The sequence below is a fragment of the Phoenix dactylifera genome, unplaced genomic scaffold, assembly GCF_009389715.1.
Source record: "Phoenix dactylifera cultivar Barhee BC4 unplaced genomic scaffold, palm_55x_up_171113_PBpolish2nd_filt_p 000298F, whole genome shotgun sequence".
In the NCBI taxonomy this organism is placed as follows: domain Eukaryota; kingdom Viridiplantae; phylum Streptophyta; class Magnoliopsida; order Arecales; family Arecaceae; genus Phoenix; species Phoenix dactylifera.
This window is the reverse complement of record NW_024067775.1, coordinates 213,618-237,800: the sequence shown is the minus strand read 5'-3', so window position 1 is coordinate 237,800 and position 24,183 is coordinate 213,618. Positions and strand designations below refer to the sequence as shown.

The window sequence follows — 24,183 nt, the reverse complement described above, 5'->3', positions numbered from 1 at the left end:
AAAGCCTTCCAACCCAAACCTAGTTAATATTTATTAAATTCTATCAAATATTATTCATGCATCCTTTTTTGCATATACGCTTTTAATAAATTCTATTTTTGCAAGTGCCCATATCATTCACGTCAGATGATGGATCAATGCAAGAACACAGCCGTCCGTAATGGTTCTCGTGTGCGGTGCACGTGGCAGCTTTTCTTGCAATTTTAAAAATAACTAAATACTCCTTTATATTCCAAGAACGCCGAAGACCCCCATCATTCTAACGCCGACTCTTCCCCCTGATCTCGGCCCAGCTTCGTCGCCATGGTTCTCGAGGTCCGAATCCTCCTGCTTCATACTCCTCTCCCCATCCTCTTCTCCATCCCTGCTCTCTCTCTTCTTTTTTTTTAACCTTCGATCGGTCCCTAGGGTTTCTCCGGTTTCATGGCATTGAATTCACTCTCTTCCTTGCAGGCCACCATGATCTGTATCGATAATTCGGAGTGGATGAGGAACGGGGACTACTCCCCCACCCGACTCCAAGCCCAAGTCGACGCCGTCAATCTTATTTGCGGAGCTAAAACACAGGCATACGGTTTCTTGTTCCGAATCGATTGGAAACTAGGGCTTCGGTTTTAATTGCTTTACTTTTCCCTGTATTCTAGGTCCAGGGTTTGGTTCTGATGCAACGTTGTGCTTTGTGGTTGTTTTGCAGTCGAATCCGGAGAATACGGTGGGTATTCTGACCATGGCGGGCAAAGGGGTCCGCGTTTTGGTCGCGCCTACCAGTGATCTGGGCAAGATCCTTGCTTGTATGCATGGTAGGATTTTTCTCTCGATCTTTCGTTCAAATCTTCCATTCTTTGTGCTAGTGATGCTTTGTTGTGGGCCCTTGCTCCACAGCTCCCATACTATTAGGCTTGATAACGTTAAGTACGAGTAGGATCATGCTTGAGAAACCAAGTTTCTTAAAACTTGAGTGCGTGAAGTGATCAGAAATTGCCTATTATAAACTGTAGGCTTTGATATGTTTTAAAGCTCAAGCTGGAGCCTTTACCATGGTTTGAGAGTAGTGAAAATGTGTGCAAGAGAATATCTTTGAAGAATGGTGTCATTTGGTCTGACCAGTAGTTGGTATTGCGTTAATCACTAGCAATGTTATGAAGAACTGTTAAATCAGTCACAGAATGATTTCCAAACCCTTAAGAACTCGGGCATTTTCATGTGTTTGAATGAACTGCTAAATGATCAAGAAGTTAAAAAAATATGCAAAAATACCAAATTCAAGCCATCTACATAAATGTAATTGTTAAAACTAATATTCTATGGAACATGCTAGTTTGCCTTGTTGGAACTTATTTCCATTCAGCATGTACCATATCGGTCCGAGCTCTGGCCGGTTCGGTACCGGTTTAAATCGGTCTAAACTAGAACCATGCCGGTCCGGTAGGCGACCGGTACGCATACCGATACGGGTACAACGTACGTTGCTTATTTCATAGTCTATATATTTGTAAAATGAAGCGGGGAAGATGCATATCAGTGGGTACAAGGATACAATAATAGTGATGGTGGTGGTATTTTAAGAATATATATATATATATATATATATATATATATATATATATATATATATATATATATATAAGAATGTAGTGAAGAGATTGAGATGGAAAAGGGAGAAATAAAGAGAAGGAGAAAAATTTCATCACTATAGTTTCCAAAAAAATCTTTGCATATTGTGAAAGAATAATGCTAGTTTGGTTGTTTGTAATATACTTATGCATTTATATGAAAACATTTTAGCTTGTGAACGACCCTCATGGGAAGCAACATTACATAAAAGAAAATAATGTTATAGTTCAGACATCATGTTGGAGTGTATGTAACATGATTCATTTTAATTATGAATTGCTAACTGAATATACTGTACACTGCACATGCTTACTTTTAAAATAATTAAATTAAATGACTACTTAAGCATAATATGGCCTTGGAAGTGGCCGCTTAAGCCCTTACATGCTCATTTTTAATAGCACCTGTACTTAGTCAACGAAGCTTAAAACTATCAGTCATCTTACATTTTAGCTCATATTTGGCTTCAAGGGCATCCATTTTCTCTCACTTTTAGCCATTGACATTCGACACTAACAACCAAATTGGTCTTTCTCTAAGCAACTTTAATGATGCAAATTGACTTTCCTTACTGTATTTATCGAAGTTATAATGTTGATGTTTGAGCAACAATGAAGGTTGGATCATAAGTAGCCATTTGACAATTTCAGGAGAAACGCTTCAGGAATTTGATATATATCCACCTGTGCAAGTAGTACAGGAATACCATGTATAGGTTGCAAAATACACGTCTGGGTCAGGCTACAAGGAAATGATTGAGGAATGGGTTGGTAGTGTGCAAAGTCAAATGAACAATTTGGTATTAGTATAAAAAATAATTTATTATTTTCATGTCAGCAGCATTACAGGCAGTTTTTATGTCTCATACTTTGCTATTTTTTTCGCCCACCTTTTTTTTGCTGATTTTCATAAATAAATTCACTGGGCTTTAAAATGTTAATGTAAATATATGCACTATTGCTGAGGCTATAGATGCTTGGATGGGCAAGTGAAGCTTAGATCTTGCAAAATGCGGTTGAGTTCCATTTGAATTTTTGACCTTTTGACTTGAAGCTTGTGGATTGGGATCCAATATTTTCACCAAAGGTTTAAATGTCTTTAGGTGGTTTTTTGTATGTAAGTTACTATTTGATTAACTCCACTTTTGCTAGATAAAAATCCTTTTTTTTTCACCAAATATTTAATGTCTCAAGGTTTTTTTTATGCATGTTACTAATTTTTTAACTTCACCTTTGCTAGATAAAATTCCTATATTGTTTGCTGGCATGGGTTGGATTTTTGGCCTCGTAAGTGACCTATTAGCATAATAAAGGATTCCCTTCAAGGTCAAATTGGTCTCATTTGAGCTAATGTTATTTGTTTGCACTTTTGGGTAATACAAAACAGAATAATCAGATAGAAATGATGGGAAATATGAATGTTTAGCTACTTGGGATTCTTCTATGTGCCGAACATGCAGTTTGAGATCAAAAAATATGAAGCACGGATTAGACTAATCTTTGGTTTCTTATGACTCAGTTTAGACTCTCCATGGTCATCTTCCATTTGATGTGATGCTCTTAAGAAGCCATGATTGTATTGGAACTTGCTAGTGTACCGTGTTGGAGCAAAGAGAAATGTAAAAGAAAAAAGCACAACCGTAGTCAAGTTCACATAAAAGATGAGAGGGCGTGAAGGTTTTAAATATTTGTAGGTAGGTTTATACTGATGTCTCCATGATATGTGAAACAGCCATTTTCTCTACTAATAATAACTTCTTTGAACTTTTATACAAATATTTTTAAACGTTGTGGATATATGTTGCTGGTGTTAACACAATTTTGTCAATGCTACCTTCTTGTGCATCCTTTCTAGGATAACGAAAATAGATATAAGAATCACAGCAAATGAATCCCATTCTCCATCAAGTTTCATAAACTGAGAGACATGTCATCTGTCACTTAGTTAACATCATCGAGAAGTTTCTGCTGAACTGTTTTTCTTGGCACTTGGATGCTTATGTGGGATTTGCTAGCCAAACCAATGAATATAATCTTTCCTGTTTGAGATTTTCATATTGCTGCTTTGTCTCTGGAATTATGGCCAGTATCCAGGATTATTAGGTAATAGTGTTGAAGTAGAACATTGTCAAGCATAAGGGAACCTTGGAGATTGTTATGTGGCCAAATGAGCATGAATTGTGCAAAGAGGAAGTTAGGCCTTTCTACCTGCCAAGTGAGTATTTAGGCTTTATAATGCACACATTTCCCTGCCTATGATGCCTTGGGTATGAGTTTAACATTAATGTTTGATGCTAGCTTGAGAGCTAGTAACATTAGCACTTTCTCAAAGTGTGGTGGATTATAGCTTAGGCCCTGGAGCAGAACCCATGTTGTTATGACAAGGCTTGCTGGTTGAGGTTCAGCTATCAGACGAGAATATTAGTTGTTGAGCATATATGAAATTTGGACCCATCACATATTTTGGCATGTTACGGGTGGCTGTCATCCTTATGTGAACTTTAATTGTGTGCTGGTGATTTAAAGGAAGAACTTATTGAATGAGAATTAAGCCTGTAATGTTGTATTACTGGGCAATAAATGGGGTTTAAAAAAACAAGTTTAATGTATCAGAAATGAGAATGTTGACATGCATGTTTGGTAACAATAGGAAGGAGAGAGAGTGAGAAATGAGTATTTTAGAGAAGTTGTAGGAGTTGCCCAAGTTGACCATGAAGTATGGAGAATCAACTTAGATTTTATGGGCATGTACAACAGAGATTTGACTCTCCTATAAGCAGGGGTACATTAATCTCTACACAAGGGTATAAGAATAGGAGAGGAAACCACATAACGTGGATAAAAATTGTGAGGAAGGATATCAAGAAGCTTGAGATAATTTTAGAGGCATCCCTAAATGGGAGTATGTGGAGAGCGAGGATTTATAAAGCCAACCCTAGATACTTGGAAGAAGGCTTGATGGTTATTGTTGAGCATGTATGATGATCAAAAATTTAAAATCTCTATCTTTTCTAGATTGTTTTCTCATCATCATTGAACTGATGTTGGTTCATGGGGTACAACCATTGATGTAATAACATCTTTTATGGTCTTGGCAGTTTACTTCAGGTGACATGTGACTGTTTGACATGAGGTTGGCATCAGTAATTTTCTTGTTATTTATACTTTGTGTGATCAGCTTTCTCCTTTGCTTATATATTAAACTAAGATTAACTGTTTTCTTTAACCTTGTGAGAGCTTCTGATCTGTTACTTACAGCCTGAGATGTCAATTGTTTAAAATTTGTAGGGCTGGAGTTAGGTGGTGAGATGAACATGACCTCGGGCATCCAAGTTGCTCAGTTGGCTCTTAAACACCGCCAAAATAAAAAACAACAACAAAGGATTATAGTTTTTACTGGAGGGTACTCTTTTATCTGATATTTATTTGCCTTGTTGTCAAATGGACTTATTTCACTATCAGGATTATAATTGTTGTCGACATTGATATTTTTTTGCTCATAGGCATTGTTATCTTCTGATATTTGTTTGCACTGTTATCAAATGGTCTTACAATTCATCATCGTCGTCATCCTTGTGATTTTGTTGTTGTTTTTATTTTCATATCATAGTCCGGTAAAATATGACAAGAAAGTGCTGGTGGCAATTGGGAGAAAGTTGAAAAAGAATAGCGTAGCACTCGATATTGTTAATTTTGGAGAAGCTGATAATGCAAAGCCTGAAAAACTGGAAGCTTTTCGTGCTGCTGTAAATAACAATGATAGCAGTCACATTGTTCATGTTCCTCCTGGTCCAAATGCTCTTTCAGATGTACTTATAAGGTATCTGGTAGTTTCCTTAATATTATTTTTTTCTTTGTTAATCTGATCCAGGCTTGACTTTCAGGAATGTCATTAATGTGTCACTTGCAGCACTCCCATATTCACGGGGGATGGAGATGGAGGAAGTGGTTTCGCTGCTGCTGCTGCTGCTGCAAGTGGCATGTCTGGTTTTGATTTTGGTGTTGATCCGAATGTAGATCCTGAGCTGGCTCTTGCACTTAGAATATCAATGGAAGAGGAGAGAGCAAGGCAAGAAGCTGCTGCAAAAAAGGATGCTGAGGATGCTGCTAAACAAGAAAAAGAAGGGGAGCAAGCTTCTAGTTCCCGTGATGTCACTATGGCTGACCCTGCTAGTGGTTCCGCTCATCAAGTTAGTGAGAAGAAAAATGAGTTAATGGTCTGTTTCCTTCTCTACTTTTCAGGTTGCTGATGTTTTCTTTTCAAGTATATCAACTTATTATCAAATGTTGATCTTAATCTTTGAGGCAGCATGCATGTTTTAGGTAGAACCCACAGCCCTGTTTCTGTCTGACACAATTTTTCAGGTCTTATATTCAGTTAGTTTAAATTATCCCTACCTTGTAGAAACATTTATTTATATAGTGTTCGCCAAAACGTTTCTAGTTGTACCAGACATTTTGATGAAGAATTCAAGGTTTAGCTCATCATAGTTAAATCACCTTGGCAATGCTAAGCCATGCTCAATGCAACTTGGGATGAAGTCACCAGAATCAATTTCTGATTTAATTACTCCATTTATACTTTCAGATTTTGCATTATTTTTCATAATTTAACATGCCACCAAGCATGTATGGTATATATTTTGCAAGAGTATTCATTATAATGCACATTAAAGATACCTCATGCTTTGTATTACACATATACACACAGATACATAAATCACTGAACAGATTAAATTTCAATGTTATCTTTCAGATGTCACATACAAAATATTGTTACAAGAAAATACTTCATGCATGCCTGCATATATGTCTAAAAGGATGGCTGCCTTGGTGTTTCAAGGCCCCATCTACAGCCTAGGAAATGGCCTGTGACTATGGTTTAGTCCATGAAACAAGATATACCTTCTTAAATATCAGATCTGCAATTGTTATTTATGTTTCTTTTCCCCCTCAATTGTTGAAAAATGACTTGATAATTCTGGTTTATGGTCATTCTAACAATGGTTTAAGTGCATAGAACAAGACATGCCTTAACAAGTAAGTAGGAAATCTTCAACTGTCTTATGAGTTGCTTTTTTTTCACCTGAATAGCTGGGAAAGGACTTGGCATTTATGGTTTGTGGTTCTGCTAAAGTTTTTATTGTAAGAAAATCTCTTTCTAATCATAAATGGATCTAAATTTTTGCAAGCATGCATCTTTTTTACCCTCTTCATTGCCGATCTATAAGCAAGCAGGATGTTTCTGTATTCTATTGCAATAAATTGTTTTTTTCAACCTTTTCCTGTGACTGCATATCTTGCACAGTAGACACCTGAAAAAATCTTGGTTGTTCTGTACTAATATGGTAACAGGATGACGAGACTGCCTTGTTACAGCAAGCTCTTGCAATGTCTATGGATGATACTAGGTCCAGTGGTCTAGCTATGGGAGATGCTAATATGTCAGACACTACATCAGATGGCCAAGAGTTGGCTTTTGGTTAGTTCTTTGAGTTTTGATTATGAATAATCTATGTATCATATAAATGATTTCTTTGTCTGTCAAAAATTATCTAGGGATTAAAAAAAAAATAAAGTGAAAAATGTGCTAAATTAATTTTGGTATAGCTAGATCTATTCTTCCTTGTACGAATGCTTTTGCAGTCAGAGAACCACCAAGTGATTGTGATCAATTATATTAAAATTATTAAAAGCTTGTGATTATAACTTTTGGAATTTTATAAAAAGGTTATTCCTACAATGAATCAAGCATCCATTGGCTACATTAACTGCAGGAACTTCACTATGAGAATATGGTGTCTGATGCTTTTCAATAGTTCTATGGGTTGCATATGAACAAATTCTGTATTTAATATGATGGACTAGTGTAATCATCATATTGGTTTTCTTTTTCGGATTATTTTCGAGTTCTTTGTTATAAAACCACTGAAATAACTTAAGATACTAAATGAACTCGTTGAAGTGTAAGCTGATGATAAGCACAAACTAGCAATTTCCTGGTTATTAACAAAAGTGCGATATTTTTAGCACAAGAATTCTTTAACGCAAAATAGAAATGTGAGGGGTATGTTAATTTCAAGCTTGTTACAGCAGTTTACATGAAAAACCTGTTATATATAGCAATATTAAGTATTTGAAGCTTGTGATACATGATCTGGTTTGATACGGAATTCTTTATAATATGTTTGATCTTAACAGCATTGATCCTTTATGCACCTCTTTTGCTTGGTAAACACAGTCTGGTTCACACAAGCATGCAAGGAGATACAAGCTGTCTTTCTTAGTATGTCATGACATGTATGTGGTTCATGAAGATCTGCATATTGTATCGTATGCAAGGCTGACAAAAGATGGTGAGAAATATGTTTAGATTGTATACATAAAAGTAGTATTAAATATAAAAACAAACCTGATATGTTAATACTATGCTAAGCTCTCATAAATAAACTAGTGGAGACCTGTTCTCGGAACAATATATTCATTCATGTTGATGTGTGAGAGGGCTAGCTACTTAAGTGAAACTGATGACCTTATGATGCATTTTATTTTCCTAGTGTTGTCAGTTCATTGCTTATGATATTTTAAAAGTTTGTATCTAGGAAATCTACTAATTTTTTTCCTTGTGAAACTACATGGGGTATGAATATAATAAAATAATAAATAACATATCTATGAAACACATATAGTTAGTGCTTAGCCTCACGACCATTTTCTTTTTGTATTTGAGCAAAATGAACTACTTTTTTTTTATCTCCAAGAACCACCAGACCTAATTATCATAGGTTTGTGTGATCCCCATGTTGGACTGGTGTTGATATTAAATATCCACAATTCAGGAATTTGATTTGTAACTGAATTGTCTGACATGTATACGTGCCCATAAGGATTTTGTTCTCAATGAAATTTTTACTTCTCTTTTAGAAATTAGTTATATTTGCTTCTGCTTCTACATGCTTTAGCTCTGGTTGCTATATTTGCAGTCAACGTATCTCTTTGTAATTATCTGTCATTTGCATGTCTTGATGGTTTTGTTATTCTGCACCTCCTATATGCAGCCCTGCAAATGCCAGTGCAGGAAAATGCAAAGGATTCGTCGAACCAGTCTGAGATGAATAGGGTGCTGGGTGACCAATCATATGTTTCATCCATCCTTAATTCGGTATATTATGCACGTGACCTTCTATGTACTGTGTAGTATGAGTTTTGTATTGCTTATTCTTTCGAACTGGAGTATGTAATGTTGCCCTCCTGCATTAATGATTATTGTACTTACAGCTCCCTGGAGTGGATCCTAATGACCCTTCTGTAAAAGAGTTGCTGGCATCTTTGGAAAGAGATTCAGAGGTATCATAGTAAAATATTTAATATTTTGAAGCCCTCTTGATATGTTTGGTTATATGTTGGACAGATGAGGCTTATGTTTATTGTTTGTCCTGCTTGGATTGAATTGTTGTCACACTTCATTTGTATTCTAGTGTTTTTTTGGTTGCAACGCAAATGTTAAAAAATTTATGTTCTTCTCTATGATTCTTAGCACATTACCTGTCACCTGAATTTTGATGCTGCACATCTATTAGAATTTTCTATGAACTGTGATCGTCTGTTGATATTGCTGCAACACACTGTGCTTGCTAGAACATCAATGATGACACCATTTCTAAAAGATGTTCCAGATCTGTTGTGGGGATGAAATTGACTTATGTTCTCAATGAGCCTCTATTGGGTTGTCTGAGACAGCAATTGTTCTCTTTAGTTGGATATCAAGGTTTGACTTATTTTTTACTGACAGGGTTGTAAAATTGCTTATGTAGTTTAGTCTAGCTAAGAGCTGCTGGTGTTATGTTTTAAAGTGAGATACATGCTTATCCATCTTATTCTTTTCTGTATACATTTTTCGTGTCTTTTGCTTGAGCCCAAAATTTTAGTTTTTACTCTTTAAAATATTATACATGGCATACCATGAACCATGAATAGATATTTTGCTGCATTTATTTTCTTCACAGTTTCATATGTAGGGAGAAACACCTTGTAGAATTCCATGATGTTTGAATTTTAAAAAAAGTTCATATTATCATAAATTCAACTTTTTGATCATGAATTTAGGTCCCCAAGCATCTTGGGAAGAAGCTTTTTGCTTGACCCACTACCTTATTGTCTTTTTGTTATATCTGAAAATGTCTTTTTTAGTTAAAAGAAAGGTTTGGGTGTGTTAAAGAAATCACATCTTATTATATATTGTTGGTCTAGTTAATCTGTCCTTCCTTGAATTCATGGTTTTGTGGATTGCTTTGATTCTTGTTTAAATTGCTTCTTTTATTTTTCTATTTCTGAGGTCCTGATGGTTATGTGAATGTGTTCCAATGGAAGAGATAACCAAATCTGTTTAGTAAGTTAGCTCTAGCTGCGTAAAAACAAATGTAGATGGGTGGGTGAGATTTCAAAGGAACTTTTAGGGTTTAGTTTAACTCTATTTAAACTTCTAATGAATTGCAACAACATATTTGATAATTAAATGAGCTTCTAGTTTGTCTTGATGCGGATTCTATGTCGTTTTCCCACTCATTTTCTTAATGTTTCATTTCTTGAAAACTAAAATGATTCAAATTTGACCTGTCTTTTAAATCCTTAATAAACCCTATTAGTAAGAGGCCCAAACACTATTTTTAATTAAATTCAATACTTCTTAACCTTTAGAGCCTGTCTTCGTCTCCGTAACCAATACTACTTTTTCTATGGTTTTAGAATAGAAAAATTCTTCAGTTTCTAGCTCTGTCTCCAAAGCACCCCCCCCCCCCCCCCCCCCCCAAAAAAAAAAAAAGACCCCAAAATAATATAGCATTTTAGATTAGATGTGTTGGATCTGACATTTAGTGTTAAGAAAACCCTAGATTTGCAGCCGAATCTGGTTACATCAGATTGGCACACATCACTACACTATATGGTAGGTAGTACTGGTTATTTTTAACTGTTTGCTTAGCACCTTCATGATTACATTTTGAATGTGGTTAATGTATCAAAACTGAGGTGGGGGATGAAGGAGGAGTTTTCTAAATTTTCTTTTGAACGTTATGATTATCGTGGGGGTTGAGCATTATTTAAGAGCCTGAAATGGCATTACCATGAGGCACCTGGCATCCATGTGTGGTTGATCAAGAAATGGAGTAATTTTACATGGTTTTCTGATTTTCTTCTTTTCTCTCTGTTGCTGGAATCATGTTGTTAAAAGGGCACTTAAGGCGTTCCCAATGCACAAGACACTCCCTGGCGCCACTTTAGTGCATCACCTACTGAAATGCACACCTTACATGAGCCTCACTGAGGCACAAAGGCATTAGTGCATTACCTACTGAAATGCAGCCTCACAGAGGCACAAAGGCATTAAAAAATGGAGCGCCTTCATGATTGCTTGTGTTCTGCATCTGCGGCTGTGGTTGACTGCAAGTTATTTGTTGTATATGTTGTGTGCTGTGATGACTATGTTTTGAAGTGAGTTGTGTGTTTTTTGTTTGATGCAATGTGTTCATGGGATTGTCTGCGGGTGTGGCTGAAACTTTTTTTAGACGTGTTGCTGCGGTTTTCTATGCTCTATTTATTTCTACATAGACGTATAATATATATCTCTGCATGCACTTACAATGCATGTATTTACATGTGTATTGCACCTTTATCTGCCGAGGTGCATGCCTGTACATATCTACATCGACATATAATATATATCTATGCATGCACATATGATACACGTTTTTACGTATGTGTATAGTGCCTTTATTTTTCTGAGGTGCGTGCCTTGCTATGCTCCTTGTGCGTGGACTCGAGGTTACCTTGGTGCTTTAGTTTATCTTGGGCTACTAACAACTTTTGTTGGAATTACATTGTTTCTCAATTCAATATTTACTTTGGTGCACGTAGACTCCAAGTTGACGATTTAGTGCATCTTGAGCCTCTTAACAACTTTTGCTGGAATTACATTGCGTCTTCCTTTAATAATAAGTTTGGTGCTGATAATAATACCATGTCTTCTGAATCCTACTGGTTTTTTCTAGCCTCAGCAAAAGAATAAAGAAGATAAACCAGACGATAGTGGTGACAATTAGGTCATTTGCTGAAGGCTGCTGGCGCCTGCTTTTTCTCCAGGGTAAGAATTAATAAAACTTGATTCTTCCGCACTTTTCGCTGCTCTGTGATGCAGGGTTGAACACCTTTTTTCTTCGTCCTCTCTCTCTCTCTCTCTCTCTCTCAGTCTGTGGGGGTTTTTTATTTTGGGGTGTAAGGGTGGGATGCTCTTACATCGCGTTTCTTGCTTTCCAAGTTATCAAATTGTCTCGTTTAAGAGGTTCACACGTCCGTTTAATGGTCTTTTAGTTATTGCCAACATATTTTTTATTCTTTCAAAGGAAAATGTTGGCGATGATCATGTGCCCATGGTGGCTTAAAGTCATTCCATTGCTCAGCCACCATTTTTACCGAGTCTTTTTCAGCTGCTCGTATCCTTGTGGCGTTTTAGCCTGTTATCATTTTCCAATTTAAATCGTTACGCATACCAAAGCAATTTTATTGTATTTTTTTTCTTGCAGGTCACTGCTGATTAATAAGCAAGGATTGGAACAGAGGGTGTTTCCGGGACCAACAAGGGGGAAATCATAAAATTTCGTAATTGGCCTCGTAGTTTATCATCTGCAGCAAGCAGCATCATTTGATGCCTTTGTTTTAAACATCTATCCAATGTCTTATAGTGACAGGCTCTTATTAAATTTGAACCTTATATAAAGAAAATTCGTCTGCACGATCGAGCATCATATAAGAGAACCAGACATCACTGTTAGCTTTTTTTGTTCTGGTTCCAGATTTCTTCGGGCGATGTTATCCCACTTTCCGCGCGATTGTTGATCATACCATTTTATTTCTCCTCTTTCACGGTCGCTAGAGTGAAAATACCGACGGGCTTCAGAGAACTCTCGGCGTGACTATTGATTATACTGATTTATTCCTCTACTTTCATGGTCGCTAGAGTGATAAATACCGACGGGTTTCAGAGAGAACCGGACTTTGGGTGAACTTTGGGTGCAGGTCATATCGTAGAGGTTTAAGGGAAAAACAACAAAGCACTTCACAAATGTTTCCCATCATAATCATCAAGCAGCAGTCCTGACGTGCGGCTTCGTGACAGCTAATACATGCAGAACAGGGTGTGCACCCCGCGGCTAAAACATTAAGATGGCTGCTTAAAACCACCGAACCTTCCACATAGGGCAAGGAGGGTTCATTACAAAGGGTGCTAGCCCTCACTGACTGATCTTACGAAGCCATAGTCTACGAGCAGTGGCTCGACTGAAGCAAAAAAAAAAATAGACAAAAAAAAAATGGCAGCCAAAGTTTTGTTGAAACGGACCATCAGGACAAACTGATGGTGATGGGGCGACAAGGGCAGATACCGCGATGTAAAATTAAGATGTCTCATATTTGAACTGACGCTTCTTTTTCGTCGATGAACCGGCAAGGCCACTCTTAACAGTATCCCCGGGTTAAAATTAATAAAAAGGTTCAGAGTAATTTACTACAATGACTTGTCTGCAGCATGTCTACTCCTTGGATGTAATAACCAGCAATCCCAGAGCACCAATGAGCAAATACTGCAAGAAACACAATCATGAGGAGATCAAACATTTGAATGCTATGCTTTAATCTTCAAAGTTTTCCTTACCTACACATTCTTATTTTATTAAAAACAAAATATTGAGGTAGGTTGAAAATGAACCATGTATGCAGATACCAGTACTAAATGGACATAGATAAGTTCCAAATTTTAATAGACATAGACTGGGTATCAGTAATATTCAATTTTTTAATACAATATTCGGATACAGAATGTATGTTTGGAGGATCCATTATTTCTTCCAGAAAATAGAGAATATATATATATATATATATATATATATATATATATATATATATATATATATATATATATATATATATATATATATATATATATATATATATATATAATTGTTTCAGACAAACTTATATAAATAAGTAATGCATAGCATACGAAAGGGAAGAGGCTTTCATATTAAATAATAATAAGAAGAAGAAATGTTCGCAAAGCAGGTGCAGGGATGAGTTTCTAAGGAGACTCCAAAGCAGATATGCACCCTAAATGGAAGTTACCTGCAACTAAGGTCCATATCACATGCAACAAGATATATGGATATCAGAATCTGTATCTATATTTGGGATGGATATGCGTATTCATTCAGATACATTATATCCTAGAAATGTACTAGTGAAAGAGACTACATTAAACTACAGTCAAAGGCATCTGATTGTTACAGGAACAAACTAAGTGGGGAAAAAAGTGCACCTAGCCGGGTTTCTATTTTAAAAAACAAGTTCTTAGTTCAAAGCTCTGCTTCCATGTTGAGTGCAAATAACATTGCATTCAAAACTTTCGCAATAAGATATGTGGCAGTGATGAGGATGTCAACTGTGCAGTACAGGATGGGCGAGATAAATATAAATGCAGCTTACTAGTAGAGATGACATAAGAATAAAATGGTGGGTGGGAATTGAGAGTGTAAAGAGCAGTGAAAATACACAACATTTACCTAAAAGGTTTCGGCCACAATATTTCAAGGAAGTGATTTAATTGTTTGTCTGCTAATGTTTATACAGAACTTTTGCAACAGAAAACTCTTTTGAATATTACTCTTCCTAATTAAAAACAGAAGCATCATCAACAACCCCCCACCCCCGCACCCCCCCCCCCCCCCCCACACACACAAAAAAAAAAGAAAAAAAAAAGAAAAAAAAGAAGCATTGCATAATGATCTACAAGTGCAAGGCATTCATGCTGGGCATCACTATTTATTTATTTATTCTTGTATTAGTGTGTTAATGTTCTCAAGATAACATACCTTGATGATTGGTTTTTCAGTCATGATAATGGTCACCCAGCCAACATATGGTAAAAACCTGTCGAGGTCACCAAATTGAGGTTATATAAGAGAGGTTGCAGGTTAAAAGCATAGGTAGCCAACCTGAAAAAAAAATGCAACTTCGAAAAAGTTGAATACACTTGGTACTTACCCTACAGCTCGGCCCATGATGTGATGCTGCTGAAGCCAAAGCTGACCGTGAGCATAAAGAAGTCTGTCATCTCCAAAATTATTGTCACCTGAAGTTATATCAGTAATTATAAGTATCTCACACTAAACTTTAAACAGGAGCCATTAGCAACAGCCATGCACCTTTTTTTTCACCAAAAAAAAGAAAATTGCAACAGTAGGAAAGGGTATGAATGAGAAACATCACATATAACATCAATAATTAAACATATTTCATTTTTTACATTTAAAATTCCCTGTGGTAAAGGTAAATATTATTTTTCATTTATTACTATTTTGTTAGAGAGCAGACAATTATGCTGACAGAGGTAAAATTACTGCATCTTTCAGACTTTTAGTATACTTGCACACAAGGTTTACCATCCCAGTACCGGATCCTATACCGGTACCATCCTATTACTATGTTGGTACACCCGTTACGGAGGCTGGTTTGACATAAAGACACTCAATAGTCAATATACCTCTCGTACTGTATACTAGTTCGGTACCAATACGTCAAACCACGCTTGCACATCATCTAATATATAGATACTCTGCAGGTAATTATAACCAAACTCAACAGAATCACATTTTCAAGATACCAACAGAAAAATATGGAATTTTCTACCTTTTGTTAGAATATCAACCTCTCCTGTGTCCTGTCGCTCGTGGACCTATATACACAATCAAAGAAAAAGATCAGATGTTGAAAATCACAGTGAAATAGTATCAGTTCCTATTTTAAAACTAGACCATTTGTAAAGACCCTATTCTACTTTAGATCTCCCATATTAGTAATTGTATAACCCTATCAACAAATTTCTCAGACTAACATCAATGTAAATTTCTCAGACTATCATCAATGTAAAATGTGCATGAGTCCAAAGCAATGGTCCTAGTCAATTTCAAGCTGGATATGAAGAAGGCCTATAATAGACTAGATGATAATTATGTATGTGTAGAAAATTTTTTACTGATTTATGACTGGCCAACAATGAGGGTCAAAAACATAAAACAATTTCACTAGATGAGCGGGTGCCTTTAAATCCGTGCTTATTGATTTTGCATCCCATTATTATTTCATTTAATATTGAAACTGTACCGTACAAGTGGAAAGGGTACCCCCAAGAAAATATGTATCCTTAACAACATATTGCCATTGCATGTCACCATTGCAAACAGTTGGTTAAGAACAAATTGGCACTCCATTGATATACACTACCACCATGGAATGCCGTACCGGCCCGTACCAGCCGGTACGGGCCGGTATGTACCGGTCCGGCCGTGGACCGGTACCGGAACGGATAAAAAACCGGTATTTCCCGATTTTTTATCCGAACCGGCCGGTACAAGTGCGTACCGGCCGGTTCGGGCCCGTACCGGCCGGTTCGGAGCCCGTACCGGCCGGTATCGGCCTCGTACCGGTGGCCGGTTCGCACCGGTACGATTTTTTTTTTTTTTAGAACCACAGCGCCGCGCGCTGTGGTTTTTGAAACCACCGCGTACCGGCCGGTACGGGACCGGTACCAGCCGGTACGTACCGGACCGGACCGATACCGTACCGGTCCGGCCGGCCACCGGTACGCCGACCGGTACCGGTACGGCGGACCTTGACTACCACAATGAAGCCTTGTAGATCACTTAATAAAAAGCACCATGATGTAGTAGGGAAGGTTATGGGTCAAGGTCCCATAAAGGCCAATATAGTACCAAAAGAAAAAAACAATGATTTGTCACAAATTTAAAAAGTGAAAGAATGAATTAAGAAAAATAACTCACCTTGATTACACGATGAACAATTGGAATCTCACGTCCCTGATATAGTAAATATTAGAATTTATTAGATCAACATGAATGAATTTACAAAGAGTAATCAAGAATCCACAAGAATTGGAGACCTAAGTTGCCAACATACAGGATATGACATATAAATTGTTCTCCTACACTACCCAAAGTGCTTGTAAACAATTATAATGATTCAGGAACTCGATACCCTTGTCAAGTGATTGTTCAATGAATAGTCTCAACAACAACATAAAAGATTTTTTTTAAAGAAAAAAAAACCTATTGCTGGGAACTATTCAAACCACTTGAATCATATTTTGTTTTATGATATGCCAAATATGATGAATGGTAAAGATTATTGACTCAGAATGAGATGAGTGTCTTAAGACGGCAAGACACAACCAAGTTAATCATGCCCTGTGACTTACCATATGAAATGAATTAGCATTTACCAACGTTAATATCATTTTAGCACATATAAAAAACTTCACAACCAATCATGAAACAAATGTGCTGGCTTTTTTATCAAATAATCTGTAACTTAAAGAGCAAACAGTGAGTAGGGGGGAAGCATACTGCCCAACACCCATATCAATAGGGCCTTAAACCGAGTTGTGCATCCATTCATCCATATTAAAGCTTCCAGAATGCCCCTCATACATTATTGAGCACATCATCCTAGAATTTTAACAAAAAATATTCCAGAACAGACAATTCTCTTAATAGTCAATGTAATGGTTATTCATTAACAAAATCAAATGCATCACCCCATGATTTATGTATAAGAACTCCGGACAATGCAAAGATATCATCAAGTTAACTCATTAAAGTTCACTCAAACCTACCGGCTTTCTGTTAATAAAATATGTCCTATTATATCCATTGATCATTTTACATTTATCAGATATACTTCAAAGATTTTGTTGCATCTTTGACTTCCATATCCCTTTATATGCCTGGTCCTCACTCAAAGTAGTTGCAGAGATTTAGGAAGTTATGATGGGGAAAAATAATGACGAAAACATACAGTGGGAGGTAGGATGAAATGTGTGTCCAATAAAGAATATGTTGGTTGTTTGTCAATTACAAGATTGTCATTCTGGGTGACGGAAATAGCAGGAGAATATCTAGAAAATTGATATTGGCTAAAGGTGAAGGCCTTAAAAAAGAAATTGAGATTGTGAGTTGTCCATGCATTTCTTGCAATTGTTTGGTTAATCTTAAAGCTAAAGTCATTTTATTGAGAGGGAATGAAGATTACACAATGCAGTACCATGCCTTTCAAAGGACAAGGGTGAATGAAGAGATTGAGGAAGTTGTATTATTCCTTTTGGGTGTCGAATTGTGGAATTGTATGGCAGCAGCGGTGGTCTGTGTGCGCACATGCTGGACCTGCTGGTTTTGTCAACCTGTGGTTTAGCTTTGTTATACTTTGTCCATTTGAGTGCATGACTTCTTTTACATTATAGAACACATTCTGCCCTAGCCAACACATACTATATCTTAGCAAACGGTCAATTGCTGCTTAAATAAAAGATCTCAGAGCTCCATGCTTAAGACCTAAGCATTACCTTTGGACCTAACTAGGTCTTGCATATACTCAACTCCATGAGTTACGAGGAAAAAGTAAAGCCTATTTTGTCTTGCTTCAAAATTTAACACATTAAGAAGGTGATTCTTGAACAGACGAAATGTGTGGAGGATGGCAGGACCCATTTCGGGAGGAACTTGTATGTTGCAATTTTGATTTTCTTGAACTCTTTATAGAGCAGAGCTGGAACATGAGTAAGATGATGTAAAGGTATAAAAGCAATTCTTAGTTTATCACTTTGTAGACTACCAACGGATGAAACTACGATGCCTACAAAAAGGTCTGGAATCCTTGGACTGCCATCTCAAATGAAACCCTTGCTTATTAAAATTACAGATATGCCTTTTCATAGGAGTCTACTGGCTTGGGGAGGATATGATCAATTGTTAGGGGGTCCGAGCTCAACACTTCAAATGGTGGAGATTTAAGGCAAAACATTCATTATTAATGAGGCAAGGCATACGGATTAAGTTTTCTGATGAATTCCGAATGTTAAAAGAATGTTTGAAAATGTTAGAGAAGATCATATGAGAACACAGATATTGATGTTCCATTTCTGTTGTGTATCATACTAAATTCTGGTAGATGAGGATCTCGTGTTGCATATTCCATGTATGCATAAAATTTGGAGTTTTCAATGTACAACCATTTATGTATGTATGTATCTATGTGTGTGTGTGCATGCATGACAATTGATCTGTAAACAATATGGGAAAATAATGTTAAGACTTTTTTGTTCTGGTTCAAATTCTATTCCATATATGTACAAACCTTGCAGTTTTTTTTTTAACCACCATTTATGAATGTATGTGACACTTGATCTATGAACAACATGGAAAAATAAAATAAAGACTATCTTGTTCGGTTTTAAATTCTATGTATTGTATGTATGTACATATGTCTGTATGTAATAACAATTGATCTATAAACATGGAAAAATAAAATCGACACTATTTTGTTGTGGTTCAAATGCTTTTGGGAACAAATAGAGCCTGATGGGCATGCCTCCTAGAAAAGACTCAAGTATAGTGAAAGACACATATTCCACATCAGCCTCCATGAACTTTACATTTTTCTTCATATGTCATTTGTCATTAAACTCAAGGCATTTATTAAGTGTCCGAGTTTGCAAGTAGACCTTCTGAAGCAATGTAGAAGTTTCCTATCAATTTCTAGGGTCAATATTTTCTGCCTCCAATTATAATTCCACCACCGCTGTGCTTCCCATGTGACTTGGATATACAAAACAAAGGTCAATTGACAGCAATGAAACAAGACCATCAAACTTTTCTGAAAAAAATCAACATCCGACTATATCAATTTCTTCCCCTAACATTCTCAATCATGAGGCAGAAGTCATATTACATAATTCACATAGCTCCAATGTAATTTGCAAATATTCAAAAGAGGTAATCCAATATTGTAAAAAAATCAATGGATTGACTATTAAGTAACCTTCATCAATAAGATTTATCCTCCACAGAAGTTGGATATACAAAACAATTTGCCATCCACTGAACAATGATGATGTTTACATGACCAACCATTAACCTAGCATCAAACCCGCCGAACTGGTTCAAATGCATACACACACACATGCATACATATATGCTACAAAATGGCTGAATTCCTTCATTGCTTGCTTAATCACAGAAACAAATACCTCCCCCATTATTGATACAAATACTACCAAAAACGAAATCCCAATAATTGACAATGCAAATTCCCAGATATGTTCTAGAAATTAGTGGAAGAGTACCAGCAGAGGTGGTGTAGTCGTATCCAATATATTTGACAGAAAAAGGCAGTAGCACTTCAAATTTACGAGAAGGGGTTAAAACAAGAGAGAAATGAAGGTTGTGGCAAGGGATTGAATTACACAAAAAATGTATATAAAGGAAAATGAGTTTTTTAAAAAAACTCATCATTTCATGAACATTCTCAGTAAGGACACAAAACAATAGTCCACAATTCAATTCCTGTGATGTCAACCTATATTTTGGATTTCAGGAAATTCACTATGGTGCAAGATTGACCCTTCGATATGAATGGTTGTCAACTAGGATAGAGGGAGGAGATCAATGACAATTAGCTTGCTTACATTGTTACAGTAATGATTAGCCAAGAAATTTTCAGCTCCATTATGAAATAATTAGCCAAGACACAGCAGAAACATGTAAGAGAAACAGATCTGATATCTCAAGCTGTAATCAACATGGAGCAATAGATTGATAAAAAACAAAACTCATCAAATGCAGGAAGAACATAGGTAGCATCATTTAGTTAGTTTCAAATATAACATCTTCTGATATACCGGCAAGGTAGGTATGTATAGAATAAAGGCTAATAAATGACTAAATAAAATATGCATGATCTTTCAATAATAATAGTAGCAGTCGTATCATAGTCGTAGTAGTAATAGTGGTGGCTGTGGTAGTAGTCATCGTCGTAGTAGTAGTAGTGGCAATATTAGTCATTGTCATCGTAGTAGTAGTGGTCGTCATAGGCACAGTGGTCGTAGTAATAATAATAATAATAATAATAATAATAATAATAATAATAATAATAATAGTAATAGTACTTACATCAACATGAAACACAACTATCTCTCCAGCACGAATAGGATCCTTACTCATGTGCAAGAATAGAATATCACCCTGCAACAATAGCAAATAGAAAAAAGTTATTCTCATTCTCTTAATAATAAAGATGTAACAGATATGTGGCATATTTAAGCATACATATATACTAAACACACTGTAGTCCACAGCATTAATGTTGCCAAACTTTCAGTTTTTTTAATTAATAAAATATGCTTACTCTAGAATGTGGAAGTTTTGGCACTTCTAATAGAAAAACTTTGGCAACAGTGTTTCATTTGCACTGCTAAGAAACAGCCTGTTCAGGCCTGGAGCTGATAAGCTTACAAAACAAGAGTTACATGAACACCATTCCACATACCAGACTGGTGCATTAATGATAATATCTATCGGTTCTAAATCAAAATTTACCAAACTGGAGCCACAACAGTCAATGCAGAATGCTAACGCAGGATTTAGTGGCATTTTTCCCAAGAAAGTTCGAGAAATGTATCCAATTTTAGCCTCAATTATACGACATAATGTATCTTCTTTTAATTTTGTGTTGCCAGCGAAGAATACAGAGGCAAACTACTGTGTGAAAAGCCCATAAATTTCACCATGACATAGGACTTTATTTTGATTTCTTAAGATACCTGATATGTAAAACTAAACTTTAACATTTGCATTATTGAAGTTTCTTGTCCCCTAGACCCTATTATACAAATGGAAAGATACAGTAAGGAAAACATCTATGATAGATTATATCAAGGTGGATAATATGGAGACATGTTCAAAAAGTATTCTGGTTATCGTATGCGCTGGCAAAGCCTTGGAACCACCAATAAGGCCAGCATTTTGATGATAAGATTTTTCAAACACCATAAAGGTGCATAAGATGCAAGAAAGTCAAATATGGAATGCTCAGGTAAAGGTGTGCCAAGGCTAGTACAGAAAGAAACAAAAAATAATTGCTATATGAATCTCAAACCTTGTATTAACAAATCATAAAGTCAGAAAGAAACAATTTTTCTAGAAAGCCCCATGAGGTCCAAAAAGAAACAAATCTGCCTTTAAGTTTGTAGCCATATTGGGTTGCAAAGAGCTGCTCCCATCCCAACAAGTAATGAACAAGAAATCTTTTAAGAATAACTCACACCAAGGTGAATAAAGAAGCAAACAGAAATATCCAGAATGTTACAAAACTCATCACATATCTATACCTGACTAAGTTTAACACATTTTAGCTACACCATTTTCCATCAAACATCGCTACTTTGTAGTTGAAAGCAATACACCAAATCGAGTTCTGGCAGACGATTATAGGACAGCTAATTCATCAAACACACGTTTCCAACCATCTTCTAATTTCATAATTTTTGGTACATATCTTCTAATTTAATATTACTCACCCTCTTGAACCCAGGCTCCATGCTTCCAGATAGAACAACCACGACAGGCGATTCACTCCCGGTAATGCACATCAAGCCCTTCCATATGATCAGCGCCGAAGTCACAATCATCCCTGCCCGAAATTATCAAAAGGAGCCATTACTTACCAAATCAAGTAATTTTTCGCACTCAGATTCCCATTGAACTGTTAGAGACAACTAATTGCCTTTCTTTTTCGAGGGAAAATTGTTTCAAGGATTTAAAAGGGGTTTTAAAAAGGGTTTTTGGGATCATCGGAAAAACCGGAATCACGATTGATGAACGAAAGGAGGAGAGAAAAAAAAACAGTCGACCAAACTATTGTACGGAGAGCGTATAAAAAAAGTATCAATTAAACAAAAAAAAGGACGAAGATGAAGAAGAGATCGTGGGATTCTTGGACGAACCGAGGCTTACGATTTGCGTCAGGAGGTGCCTGATCTGGAGAGATCGGATGGACTCCACGCTCTCCCCGATCCACCCCATTCTCTCTTCCTCTCCCTGTGTCCCTCTCTCCCTAAGCTATCTTTGCCCTCCCCCTTCGTTCCAATCGCCTCGCCTTCGCCTCGCCTTCGCCTTCGGCCCCCTTTTATGTTGTTTCGATGGTGCGGGAAGTGCATGCTCGACCTATTGCGGGTACATGTGCGTCGAGGATTTTAGCCGTCGGATTAAAGTCGAATGGGTAAACAGTCCGGGGAACGATGAGTCATCCTATGCACGAATCCTGATGCATTACGAAAGGATACCCCGGAGAGGATATCGGTGCGGGAGTAAAAGCCGGGTCCGAGAAACGCAGGAATCGGTGAGTTTAAGGGAGGCTTTTTATTCATCATTGGATAAAGATATTCGGGCAACCAAGGATACGCAATTAAGAACGGTGTCATTAAAAATTTGGCAGTATCGTGCATGCGGAATGCACCTCACAGAATATGTATATGATAGGTTGTGATTTTTTTTCCATTTAATTGGAGAAATACTCATTGAAGTGGAACAGAGAAATAGAAATGGATTGATAACTCTTGGATTTTCCCTTATTTGATTTGCCAATCTCAAGTGATGAAGATTTAATTGTTAAGATTTATTTATTTATTTTTTTAATTGCGTTGTGGTTTCATTGATGGCTTTATTAATAATACTCTTGTAATTAGAAAAATCCAGCTACATAAAAGTACCTAGGTTAAAAAAAACAAATATTTCATTAGAAAATAGTAGAGATAGAGATAAATGCCTTTTTTTTTTTTCTGTTAACCAGAAATTTACATAACGTTTAAGCAAATACATCCAAAGGAGTTTGCCATGGCGAAATCCCGCAACAAGGGTAGGTAAGTAGAAATCTATGGAACATTAACTCCATGTTTAGCTAGAATTACAAAATTAAACACTCATTTGGTGATTGAACTCTCCTTTTGCAAGAGTAGTTAGCATAAAAATGATCAATTGGAGGTTCACATAGATATCAAGCAGTAAGGAATGGAGGTCATTCACTGTGGAGGGGCACGTGCCAATTCAGGTATTTGAATCGCCTTCTTACCATATCTCTGTCGCTCTAAGAGCTTGAGTGATATAAATCAGGTCCACTCAGGATGCATGTAGCTCAGTGAAAAAACCGGCAGTGTAGAGAACTGTTCTTTTGCAGCAAGTATTGCACCAATGGAATCTCAACCTACGTAATACATTATATGCACAGGTTTCTTCATGGATCTATGGAATTGATTTCGATAGTTCCAAGAGGGTAGGGTTTTCCAACAACAGCCAGGTCTTTATTTTTTTCCCGGTAAGTAACAGCCAGGTTTCAATAACGGTTATTCCATTGTAACTGACCCCCCACCAAAACTCATACTAACCATTGTAATGGTAATAATGGCTTATGGCTGTTAAAATATTCCTAAAATCAATATTATAGTCGCGATTACAATGGTGCTATAATGGGAAAAAAGGCATTATTTGCATTATAATGGATCATGTAGATGACATATTATAACGACTATTATTTTTCCCTGTCGTCATATACAACAATGTAAAAGAGGGGCGGAAGGCATCATAACAAACAGCCACTAAAATACTGCAACGGCTGTTTT

At 36.5% G+C, this 24,183-nt stretch overlaps 2 protein-coding genes across 4 annotated transcripts; one reads left to right on the top strand and one right to left on the bottom strand.

Annotated features, from left to right (window-relative positions):
* Positions 1-202: 202 nt before the first annotated feature.
* Positions 203-12,446, top strand: LOC103720462 (26S proteasome non-ATPase regulatory subunit 4 homolog). Of its 3 annotated transcripts, none has more exons than XM_039118013.1 (11): positions 203-315; positions 454-567; positions 695-800; positions 4,902-5,016; positions 5,224-5,433; positions 5,524-5,830; positions 6,969-7,095; positions 8,672-8,775; positions 8,892-8,960; positions 11,666-11,751; positions 12,191-12,446. In XM_039118013.1, the coding sequence occupies exons 1-10, from the start codon at positions 304-306 to the stop codon at positions 11,708-11,710; spliced, it is 1,209 nt and encodes a 402-aa protein (XP_038973941.1). In that variant the 5' UTR covers positions 203-303; the 3' UTR covers positions 11,711-11,751; positions 12,191-12,446. The 3 variants fall into 3 exon arrangements, 2 of the variants coding, with proteins under 2 accessions (XP_038973941.1, XP_038973940.1); XM_039118012.1 differs by having other exon boundaries at positions 11,660-11,751; XR_005507889.1 differs by lacking the exons at positions 11,666-11,751; positions 12,191-12,446 and adding an exon at positions 7,855-7,969.
* Positions 12,447-12,748: 302 nt separating this feature from the next.
* LOC103720463 (signal peptidase complex catalytic subunit SEC11A-like) lies at positions 12,749-22,683 on the bottom strand. The gene is made up of 8 exons (XM_008810169.4): positions 22,513-22,683; positions 22,087-22,199; positions 20,681-20,752; positions 16,499-16,534; positions 15,348-15,393; positions 14,703-14,790; positions 14,531-14,588; positions 12,749-13,246 (listed from the first exon to the last, which is right to left on the bottom strand). Exons 1-8 carry the CDS (start codon positions 22,589-22,591, stop codon positions 13,196-13,198), a joined length of 543 nt encoding a protein of 180 aa, XP_008808391.1. The 5' UTR covers positions 22,592-22,683; the 3' UTR covers positions 12,749-13,195.
* Positions 22,684-24,183: the final 1,500 nt, after the last annotated feature.